This window comes from Anabrus simplex, chromosome 1 (genome assembly GCF_040414725.1).
Source record: "Anabrus simplex isolate iqAnaSimp1 chromosome 1, ASM4041472v1, whole genome shotgun sequence".
NCBI lineage: Eukaryota > Metazoa > Arthropoda > Insecta > Orthoptera > Tettigoniidae > Anabrus > Anabrus simplex.
In genome coordinates this window covers 665,734,669-665,747,298 of record NC_090265.1, presented here as the reverse complement: position 1 = coordinate 665,747,298, position 12,630 = coordinate 665,734,669, and the positions used below count along the sequence as shown (strand labels likewise).

At 37.5% G+C, this 12,630-nt stretch overlaps 1 protein-coding gene across 1 annotated transcript in view; it reads right to left on the bottom strand.

The window, feature by feature from the left end:
• The window catches only part of LOC136857290 (zinc finger protein OZF), a 113,954-nt gene extending 101,630 nt beyond the window's left edge, over window positions 1-12,324 (bottom strand). The window contains exon 1 of the mRNA XM_067135827.2: window positions 12,152-12,324. Within this exon, the coding sequence (XP_066991928.2) occupies window positions 12,152-12,181 (30 nt within the window). The 5' untranslated portion in view covers window positions 12,182-12,324. The remainder of the gene's footprint in view (window positions 1-12,151) is intronic.
• Between the last annotated feature and the right edge of the window lie 306 nt (window positions 12,325-12,630).

The following is a 12,630-nucleotide window of genomic DNA, read 5'->3' as shown; positions in this document are numbered from 1 at the left end:
GTGTAGACTACCTAACCTAGAATTCTGTATACAATGTAGAATTCCATAGCAAAGCACGAGTATATCAGCTAGTCTTAGAAATAAAGGGCTGTAATAGATGGTATGACAAAAACGCTGACAAGGAGAAAAATGATTGTAAAACTTTAATTTAAATAATATTAGTTCAAGAAATAAAAAGCTGATGATTCCGGACAAAACGTAAACAACTGGGAACTGGATAAATCAGACACATGACTGTCGAAAATATCACTGTTCTGGATAAATTAAAGACAAGTGACTGTCGAACTCATCACTGCCTTCTGAATACTGGTTAAAATTACTTCCTAGGGGAATAGTAGCAAGAAAAATGAGTGTCAAGGAACCATGGTTTCGAAAACAGGGATGAGCAACAGGTTAATGACAATACCACGGTAATGGCCAAGTGCACCAACCTCATTTAAGATTCGGCTAACCAGTGTGTACGTAAACATGGTTTAAATTTATGGACTGGTTAGAGGGAAGTGTGGAGCACCATTCTTAATCAATGTTTAGTTAAGCATGTTTAGCTGGCAGTAGAATCAAACACTGCCCTGATGTTTAACTTGGTAGCGAAGAATACTGAACGCGCTTCGGTGATTTTGTGTTGCTTTTGTTAGAAGGAGGAATATTAATTTATTCTTTGCTGGAAGCTGGAAGTACTTATTAAAAACATGGATGAACAAAAGAGGAAAAGGTCGTCCAATTTTTCGGATTTTGAAACCAATATCGTGGCTGAATTAGTGATCGGACACAACTATGTCATAGAAAATAAAAAGACAGATGGAGTTACAGTAAAGCAGAAAGATGAAACATGGAAGAAAATCGCAGAAGAATTCAATTCTATTGCAGATAAGCAATTATATTTCTCTGTACTATTGTGATTTAATACAGTATTTCGAGTTAGGTTATGAAAATTGGTCAACAGAATATACAGTATGGCAGGCTATTTCCTGTACAATACTACAACTAAAAGTACTTGGGTTTATTTATTCCCATAAAATTGTATGACAAAACAATATTAATACACCAGAGTATTATAATTCTATTTATCTGTGCTATTGCGGTTTAAAGCCTTCTAAATTCAGATTATTTTCAAAAACAATACTACAAAACTATAATTAAAAGTAGGTGCTCTTTAATTTCATACATAACCCACGGCACTTAACGCCTTTGAAAGGGCCTTGGCCTGCCAAGTGACCGCTGCTCAGCCCGAAGGCCTGCAGATTACAAGGGGTCGTATGGTCAGCACAACGCATCCTCTCGGCCGTTATTCTTGGCTTTCGGGACCAGGGCCACCATCTCACCATCAGATAGCTCCTCAATTCTAATCACGCAGGCTGAGTGGATCTCAAACCAGCACTCAGGTCGAGAGAAAAATCCCTGGCCTGACCAGGAATCGAACCCGGGGCCTCCAGGTGAGAGGCAGGCACGCTACCCCTACACCATGGGGCTGGTGTAATTTCATAAATAGTGAAAGCAAAATAGTGTTATCACACCAGCATGTTATAGTTCTGTTCTTTCTCCAGGTGTCTCTTGCAGGAGTGCAAGAAATCTGAAGACCTGTTATGAGAACTTGAAAAGGAAAACAAGAAAAATATGTGCAGACAATAAAGTGATGATGAACGCAATTGGGGGTGGTAACTTTAAGCCCACATTGTCTAAAACTACTGAAAAGGTTATGGCCCTAATACAACCGACTATCACACCACTCATGTACACTCATGACTCAGATGCTTTATACCAAGGACATGTGAATGAAGGTAAGTGTATGGACACAGAGTATACTAATGCAATTTTTATCAGGCATTTAACATTTAACCTCCAACTAAACATATTAATTACACGTTTTCTTATTTTTTCAGTTTTAGTCCTTCCATTTGATGACGTGGAACTGGAAGAAATATCTACCGAAACTGAAGCACATGAAACAGGAACGCTGCCAGCTGTAGTAGCACCAACTGCTGACGCACCAGAAACTTGTACTCAAAGTCAAGGTCAAGCGGAAGCACTGAATCCCTTACTCAAACCTCCCTTCAATTCAATGATACAACCAGCATGCCTACCATATTCACATACAGCAGTACAACCTTCAACATCAGCTGATACTCTGTTATCAAATAGAGCTAAATCTTGTCGGTGTAGACTGTCAACACCCAGAGACAAAATTAAAGATTTCTCTGAAAGAAGAATTTCAGTGTCGGATTATCAGTTAGAAGTAATGAGAAAAGAACATGGGAAAGAAATGGAAATAAAAGAGTTAAAACTAAACATTATGAAAGAAAAACTAAAATACTGGCAAAATATGAACAAGAACGAAGATAGGCCAAACTAAGTGGGTTTTGTAAAGCAGACTTTTATTTTTATTTTCTACATAAAAGTCAAGTTCATTTGTGTTAGTAGGTTAGAACAATGAGGAGTGTGACCGGTCGATAGAATACGAATTTGCTAAAGTGTATTGTTTTCCTGAAACTTAATAAATTTCACTCACCTGAAATGACCATTAATTAAAGCCTGGCGTACAGCTCTGCCAGCATTGTCATAATTTCTGTACATTTGGTGTACTGGATTGAATTGTTCACCATCTTCGATATAAGGACCTCGGGCTTGCTGGAGCTCTTTGATAATGTGCTGAACCATTAAATCATCCGGAGGGTTTTCTTCTCTTGTTGAAATTGCAATACTGTTCAATACTACTGTAGCAACAATTATATTTAGAGCTTTATGGACTTCACACCTCAAACCCACAGAAGGAGCAGGAAACTCCGCTTCCATACACCATACTGTCTTTCTACGGTATTTCTGGTCCTAATATGTGCCCTGTTGTACATATGTTCTTCTGTGGTTTGTGGGTTCAGCAGAGGTGTTAAGAGAAATGGCTTACATGGATACCCACTATCTCCCAATAAATAACCATGTTGTATTTCACCTCTCTCGAATTGTGCCCTCTTACTGCAGTTCTTAAATATTGTTTTGTTGTGGACAGAACCAGGCCACCTAGCTACAATATCTCTCATGAGTAAATTACTGTCACTTATTGTCTGACAGTTTATGGGAAAATAACCTTTCCTATTCCGAAATATCTCGGCATTTTCTCCACCTGGAGATCTGATGCAAACGTGGGTGCAGTAGATGGTTCCAATTACACCAGGGAATCTAGCAATATTAAAAAAGCTTTCCATTACCTCCCTCTTTTCTGCTTGCGATGTTGGGAAGTAAATATAGCGTTGACTGAAGGAAGCTATAATATTACTCACGTCGTGTATAATCTGAGCTGCTGCTGTTCTGCGCATATTAGTAGTATCACCTACATTTATGTTAAAGGACCCAGTGGCATAATACCTCAATGCAGTGAGCAGTTTGTTGATAGCAGAAACAGGATTATTTCTCTGTGTTGGAAACTGTAGGTTATTTTGCATTGTTTCCATAAGAAATGAAACTGTTTGTTTAGATAAGCGAAACCTTTCTACAAATTTCCTATCACTAAGTTCAAAAGGATCACCTCTCTCCACTATAATACCTTCGCGCTCATTTCCATTCTGCTGCAGATATTCCAAATATAACAGTTCATCTTCAAAATCATCTCCAAATCTGGCAGCCATTTTGCCTTCACTGCTAATTACTGTTTATGTTTGGTAACTGCTCGAATCTGACTGTTTAACTTTAACCGAAAATAATCAGGGATTAAAATATGAATCAGGAATGATGCTCCGCAGTTTCGTTTAAACAAGGTTTAAGAAGAATCTTAAATGCTGATTACGCTGAACAGGGTCTGTGCACTTGGCCAAAAGAGTTCTACCACGGATTCGTAACGCCTGATATTTACCGAGAATGGTGCACCCGGGCAATAAATGGCAAGATAACTAAGATGACAAACCAAACACCAGAACTTGGAACCAAAAAAAAAAAACAAAAAAAAAAAAAAAAAAAAAACCAAAGGCAGCCCTGAAGATGGTTTTCCGTGGTTTCCCATTTTCACACCAGTCAAATGCTGGGGCTGTAGGCCTACCTTAATTAAGGCCACGGCTACTTCCTTCCAACTCCTAGGCCTTTCCTATCCCATCATCACCATAAGACCTATTTGTATCGGTGCGACGTAAAGCCACTAGGGAACAAAAAATTAAAATAATTTCACAGCAATGGGCACAAAGGAAGGCAAACACCTCTAAAGTATTTTGTTTAATCCTGAATGAACTTGCTGTTAAATAATAATAATAATAATAATAATAATAATAATAATAATAATAATAATAATAATAATAATAATAATAATAATAATAATAATAACAATAATAATAATTAAGGCTCATACATTTATGACCTAAAAAAGCATAAAATATGCAAGCAAAAATATGCCATATAAACAAGCTAAATATGACCTAAAGAAAGGTAAAATATCTCAAACATTTTAGGGATAGGTTGCAAGTAATGGAATGGCGTATGGATTTTAGTGCCGGGAGTGTCCGAGGACATGTTCGGCTCGCCAGGTGCAGATCTTGTGATTTGACACCTATAGGCAATCTGCGCGTCAAGATGAGGATGAAATGATGATGAAGACTACATATACACCAGCCTCCCTGCCAGCGAAATTAACCAACGATGGTTAAAATTCCCTACCATGAATCGAACCCGGGACTGCTGTGACCAAAGGCCAGCACACTAACCATTTAGCCATGGAGAGGTTGCAAGTATTAGAGTATTACTATAATCAAATACAGTAGAGACAATACGCGACACTGAGCGAGATATCGAGGGACAGCTATTGGAACTCACTCTAGCGGATAGACCTGAACAGTACTGATTCTCTCATAAGAGCACATGTATTTTTGTGTGAAGTTTTTGGTGTTATTTATGCGTTTTCAGTGAGTTGACATAATTAAATAGTAGCGTGTGTCATTCCTTGATATCTCCTCTCAACATGAGGGGAAAGGTATGAGCTGTGTTTGGCTGCAGTAATTACGAAGTAGAGAAAAATGCGCGGCCGTTCTTCAGGTTCCCTCGTGACAAGAACATGTAAGTAATATTGTGTTTGCATATATATTCTTCCAGTGACAGAGATTTTTATAGTACTTCATAATCTTCTGACCTGCTCGATCCATATTTTAACTGGCATAAAATGTAATATGCACATTTTATTGTATAGTGCAGCAGTTAACCTTCAATACCGATTTGTTGTTGTAGGTGTGATCTGTGGGTTTTGAAATGCCACAGAAGTGATTTGGATAAGGTGTACAAGAAAGAAGGGACGTTACGCTTATATAAGAATTATAAGATCTGTTCAGATCATTTCCAGGCCAGCGACTTTAAAAATCCTCGACTATACCGCCAAGGGTATATTACATTTTTACTCTAATTGTACGTAAATATTCCTCAAAGCATCACTATCGACAACATTTTCATACTTTTCTTTCTTTAATCCCTCTTCTCAGATTAAAGAAGGAATTTTATAGATTTTCTTTCTGTTAGTAGGCTTCATGTTAAGAGGAAAATTGTCCAGCTTTTAAATGTTAATTCATTGCATCATGTGTGCAAGGAATGTGCCAATATTTTTATTGACAAGTGTCTTAATGTGATCATACAATGTTTTTTAAATGAGAAAAAAGACATATCCAACCGTAAAATTTCAGGCAGGAATGCTAAAGCTAAAAATGTAATGCATAAATGAAAGATCAAGCCATCTTGTTTATGTCTCTAATTTCAGTCTTTGAATAATAACCTTTTAAATAATTATTCATTCATTTATCCAGAATTGCTTTAGCAACTTCGAAGTTAATATCTCAATACCACTTTCTTTCTAGAAGTAATTTATTTATTCACTAGCTGATGTACCCGTACTTTGCTGCGGACTTCTAAATTTTATATAGAATTCTAGGTTAGGTAGTGTAAACGTTGTGAACAAGATTGTATTAAGTTGCACAGCTCTTAACGTTGCCCTAGAAGCACAACGGGAAAGTCACCAACGTCTTTTCTCATATCAAGACTGGGTTAGGGAATTTTCATTGTAATGGTAGGCCACCTTGCCTAACGTCAGTCACAATCAGGTTGGGGAGTTTTCATTATAATGGCAGACACTCACTCTCCACCTGCCTTTATAGATTCTCAGAAAGACTCTCTTAGTGGTTTTCCCAACTGAAATGAACATGGGTCATTACAATGACGTCAGTAGGAATGGTGTGATTAAAAGCAATGCCTTCATATGAAATACTCGATCAAATGAAAAACCACACATTTTTTCACTTTTAACGAACAGTGGTTCGAACTAATAGTCCAAAGCTACAGAGCTGGAATGACCAAGACGCAGACATCCGTGATCCATGAACAATCTTCGTCCTTTTTCGGCGGGGGGGGGGGGGGGGTTCAAATAGTGGATAGTCACAGGGCAAAAACTATGCCCGTTTAGTTATCGGCTTCCTGGGAGTACCCGACGAGTCGGAAAATCTCAATTCACTACACTGGCGGGGGAAAGAACTATCTGACGTGGAGGCAATTTTTACTCCAAGCCAGAGAAGAAACCACATCTTCGCTGCTAATTTGGAATAAAATTAATGTAGATTTAATAGTGAAGAGGAAGAAGCTTTTCCTAAGAAACAGCTCTTTTCAAGGTTGAATTTTGAGTTATTTAGTGAATTCTGGTACTATTTGGAATAGGGCTAAATTGTAATTCCAGACCAGACTACTAACTGAGCCTCTGACTTAAGTGCGCACACTGCTCATTCAAAACAGCGCGTCAGAGTAGGTATCGAATAGCTGGCATACTATGATGAACCAGTGTGTTACGTACCAGCAGTATCAGAAAATGTATGAACCAGAGGATTGGCATGCTAAAGAAGAAAGTTATCTAACTCCTCAGCTATTTCCCGCCAATATTCAGTTAGGCTGTTATACTCGGTACGCAGCAATAATCCCATCTATTGGAGTTGAATGACAGCATAAGAGACAAAGAACATTACAACAAACAACGGTCAGTGTAATGTTATTGTTGATCTATGTTACGCGCTTTCGATATTGTAGGCCGTCACATTATTAATTGTCTTCTGGTTCTGAAATACCACTCATCATAGTCAGTACGGTAAAACTGAATAAAACATAAATGATCGGAAATTATATACTCTATAACTTTTGTTATGTAGTACTTTTCCATAGGACCAAGAACATAGGTATTTAAAAATTAAATTTTAGGTGCCTTCCCCTAAACTACCATTTCACCCAGGGTGAATAACACTGTTTATAGCTTAAACTATAGTTTCTTATTCCCCGACTCTATATACGGATTTTCATTAAATTCTGTTTACCCATTTTGTCGGGGCTCGGCGTTGATATGGACTTAGCAACAAAAATCCAAATTCATGAATATCTCTGTTATCATAGTCGGTACGGTAAAAATGCACAAGACGTAAATGATCAGAAATTTAATTCTACATAACTTTAGTTATGCAGTATTTATCGATATGACCACTAATAATATAAATATTTGAGAATTGAATTTTAGGCCTTCCCCTAAACTACCATTTCAATCAGGGTGATTAAAATAATTTATAGCCTAGATTGTAGCGGTTCACACCCCGACTCTACATACCGATTTTTATTAAATTCTCTTCAGCCGTTTTCTCGTGATACGCGTACATACATACAGACAGACAGACAGACAGAAATTACCATTCTTTTCAAATTCTGAGCAATGTACAGACAACTCTCTTATTTTATATATATATATAGATTTCCACTGATATTTGAATTTAGCGCGATTTGTTCAGGTCAAGTCACTAGGAGCGCCACCGTCGAATTGTCTCCCATATTAGCAAGGCGAAATCCGTAAGCGTCGCGTATTGTCTCTACTGTATTTGCTATAATAGCATTATAAACGTGTCAACAAGTGATAAGCTACAATACAGCACACACATTTAATCATGCAGAATGACAGAGCGCCGAGGTTCAGTTCTCGTTCAGTTTTCTTGAAAAAGGAGTCAATAATAGGGATGTATCACGCAAAACTTGTCCGCTAGGCAGCGTAATGGTATTACCCGGTATGCGCTTTCCGCTGCTCGATTGTTTTATATGAGACTTATATGGAGTATTCCTACATTTACCATCATCGAAACGAAACTTTTGCTTTAAATGCATTAAAATGGAGTTACCATATTCTGCTAATGTTTTCAACGAGACGGGAAATGGTATAGGTGCAATGACGATTGCGGATTTGGAAGCAGAATTGAAGAAAAGGGGCGAAAAAATATCCGGAAAAATGCAAGAGTTGATTGAAAGGTAGCAGCGTTTTTGTTAAGATTGAATTCTTAAAGTACAAATAGCATTTTGAAAACATTCCTAATACGGTATGTTTTCTTTTCTTTTCTTTGCGGGTTATAGCCGTACATAAGGCACGACATTGGTGTGACAGCAGTGCCTGGGGTTACATCCAGTACGACTGAACTTCATTTCGGTGTAGCGCACGAGTTTCAGGATATTGTTTCGGATCATAAGACAAATACCGGTATAAAAATTTCAAATTTGGAAGTGATGTTCAGGAAGTCTGAAAATGATGGTGTTCCAGTGTCAAATTATAGGTCACTGTGTGATTCAGAGTACCGTACCGCACACGGTGTTATGGCTGTTTTTCTACTTCTATATCTTCTTGCTCTCGGAGTTATCTCCAAGGTACCGGTGCCATACCATGACAATATTGAAGGTACAGCGTTCTCCTTAAGTCTTCGTCTTTCGCCTAAAATTATTGAAATAGGTCATATTAACTTTTCAGAATGTACTACCTTGTTATAAAATTATTTCTTAAATAGTACTAATTAGCTTACTTACCAGTTTCAGTAATGGCATAATCTTCAACTGTAAAATGTTTCGTGCAGACTTTGATATTAGGAGTCATATTTTTAATTCGTAGGTCCTGCCTACGAATCGCATGCAACCACTTTTTACGGAAAGCATCTTGCTTAGGAAATTGATGGTATGAATACGGTCGACCTTGATTTTGGGACATCGGGACACAGCAATAGTCAGGCATCACAATTTTCTTGTCATCTTTGTTGTCGTAACGATATATTAAATCTTTTAATTTCAGCATTTAACTAGGTAACTTCCATTTAAAACACATACAAACAAATGACGATCGACAAGCGCATACCGGGTACTACACGTGAGACATCTATCGGTAGTGTTTCAGTACATCCCTATTATGAATCCTCATAAAAACAATTCAACTCCTTCAATTATTTTCACCCTTCACATCTTCCTTCTACCAATGTTTACGTCTGCAACATCTTCAGTTTTTGAGATATAAGTATCCTCATAAAAAGGTTTCAAGTGGACTTTCCGAAAACAAAAATACATGTTTCTTTGTTTTTAAAGGAGATTCTAGATACCAATCTTCACGTCTGTAACATCTTCAGTTTTTGAAATATAATATCCTCATTAAAAAGTTCAACTCCTTCACTTATTTTACGCCTCCCCCCCCCCCCTGCCACCGCCACCACCGCTTAATGGATTTTCTGAAAACAAAAAATACATGCTTTTTCATTTTTAAAGGAGATTCCAAATACCGATGTTTACGCCTGTAACATGTTAGGTTTTTGAGATATACTAATTTTAAAAATTCACCCTATTTTCACTTCTTTTAACTGCCCCTTAAGTGGATTTTACAAAAACAAAAACAAAAATGTTTATTTTCAAAGGAGATTCCAGGTACCCATTTTTACGTCTGTAAAACGTTAAGTTTTCGAGATATATTCATTTTTAAAATCCCTTCCTTTTACCTAGAATTAAGTGAATTTTTCGAAAACAAAGAAATCCATGTTTCTTTTTTTATTTTTTAAAAGGATTTTCCTTCTACCAATGTTTACGTCTGTAACATCTTCAGTTTTTGAGATATAAGTATCCTCATAAGAAGGTTTCAATCACTTTCTCACTTATTTTACCCTCCTTAAGTGGATTTTCCAAAAACAAAAAAATACCTATTTCTTTATTTGTAAAGGAAATGAAATGAAATGTCGTATGGCGTTTAGTGCCGGGATATCCCAGGACGGGTTCGGCTCGCCATGTGCAGGTCTTTCTATTTGACACCCGTAGGTGACCTGCGCGTCATGATGAGGATGAAATGATGATGAAGACTACACATACACCCAGCCCCGTGCCATTGGAATTAACCAATTAAGGTTAAAATCCCCAACCCAGCCGGAATCGAACCCGTGACCCTCTAAACCGAAGGCCAGTACGCTGACCGTTCAGCCAACGAGTCGGACATTTTTAAAGGAGATTCCAGATACCAATTTTCATGTCTTTAAACTGTTAATACCAATATATAAATGGTCCGTTATTGGACATTATAAATGTTCCAGCTATGAGTTAGCTGGAAATTTTATAATGTCCAATAACGGACCATTTATATTGGTATTATAAATTTACTCATTCGGGACAAATATTTAAGATTCCCTATGGGAATCAACATCTATATTAAATGTTTTTTAGATATACTCATTTTAAAAATTCATCCCCCTTTTCATCCCCTTAGCAACGGAATATCCAAAAATCCTTCCTCAGTGAGCACGTACACCGTAATATAAATGTATCCCCAAAATTTCATTTCTTAATGTCCAGCAGTTTTGGTCGGCGACGATGAATCTGTCGGTCAGTCGTTCAGTCAGTCACAATATGTTATTTTATATATAATAGATTACAAATGACTTCCATACGTATTGTTTCGTGAAGTCAAACCAGTTACTTCTACACGCTCCTTGATAACATGAACTTTGTCAGTTAGTTATAACAACCTAAAGTACCTATTTTGAAATAACTAGCTTTCTGATCATTGTAAAGACACAGAAATTGTTGCCGTATACTTATATTTGTCGAGCTCAACGAAATTCAGAAATACATTAACAATGTGACACTAAATAACTGCATTTCAAAACACGTGCATAATACTTCTGACAACACGATCCGCGGACTGTCTTTATCAACAGCAGTCTAATTATTTTAACTAAAACTATCTACCATATTACGATATAATAACAATGCCAACCAACAAGAGCAAAACTGAAAAAGAAAATCCACAGCCTGTTTGTCATTTGACCAGGTCAGGAATGGCATGACTGAGGACCCCCATCTAGCGGCGAGGACAGGAACTGTGCCGGCTGCCGAAGCCTGTCGCATTCCTCTGGGGCAATGATTAATGACTGACAGATGAAATGATAATGGAGAGTATTGCTGGAATGAAAGATGTCACGGGAAACCGGAGTACCCGGAGAAAAACCTGTCCCGCCTCCGCTTTGTCCAACAAAAATCTCGCATGGAGTGACCGTGTCTTGAACCACGGAACTCACCGGTGAAAGGCCGAAGTGCTGCCGCCTGAGCCATGCAGGCTTCGAAAAGTCTCATTGACTTCAGATGAAATACGTAGGTATAATAATAATAATAATAATAATAATAATAATAATAATAATAATAATAATAATAATAATAATAATAATTGCTGAACCAACACGCCAACAATTTTCCGGACATCAGCAGTCCACGCAATAATGGAGAATTCTAGATTCAGAACACAGGCGAACACAGATTCGGAAACAAACAGGAAATAACGTAATACATTCAAGAGTGAAATTTAGAAAAAAAAATTAAAATACCATGGACCCATTAAAAGAATGCACCCTGACAGACTCACAAAACAAGCAGTCCAATTATAGGAAAGCAAAAGCAAAACGGACATAATGAAGTTGCCGGTAAATTAACAAAACCCCAAACGTCCACTTCAAACCAGAATCTTAGTCTCGGATATGGTACAGAACCAGCAGAATATGGATCTGAATGATTTACGGATTTCAGGATAATTTATTTACCTGACACTTGCAAATGCACTTAAAGTACCGGTTATTTCACTTAATTCATTCAAAACTACAAAAGAACATCAGCACTGGCGGTATGTTACACAGTATGCATCAATTCTATGCTATCAGGTGTAGCAGTACCGGTAATAACATAGAATACGTCTATAGATGAAACTAATTGGAACATTCCGCGACCGTCAATCAACCCCTTAACAAAAGCAAGGAGTGTTATTGGAAGTTGGGTTATGTACAAACTAAGTCACCATTAAATAGCTCTCGAGTAACATTCAACTTTAGCAATTACTTACCAGTGTAGAAAATCCAACATCTTCATACATAGCGTTTCAGTCAACACGTAGAACACTCACTGTACAGTAAACGAATAAAACTAATAATACTAAAGACCTACTCTGTACGGTACGAGCGGCAGTAATGCCTAGATCAAAGAGGATGGAATAGAACCTAGATTGTCTATTGCCTAGCGTTGGTGATAGTGATGGCTGGTAAATAACGTAACGAGTATTTTTAACAAGTACGCGCTTGTAACGGTTATATGAGATATCCAGTTACTGAAATAACTGCAACTCGACAATACTCGGGTAAACTCGGTTAACACCGGCAGCGCGTGGCCGTACTCCCCAGCAGTAACCGCCTCTATTAACTAGTATTTTACTCTTAATGCGGAATTTACCGACCAGTATTGAGTTGTAACCATGCATTTATATCGTCAACGTTATGAAGAGGGCAATGACGAGCTTTATGTGGTCATATTTTTCCGTAATGGATA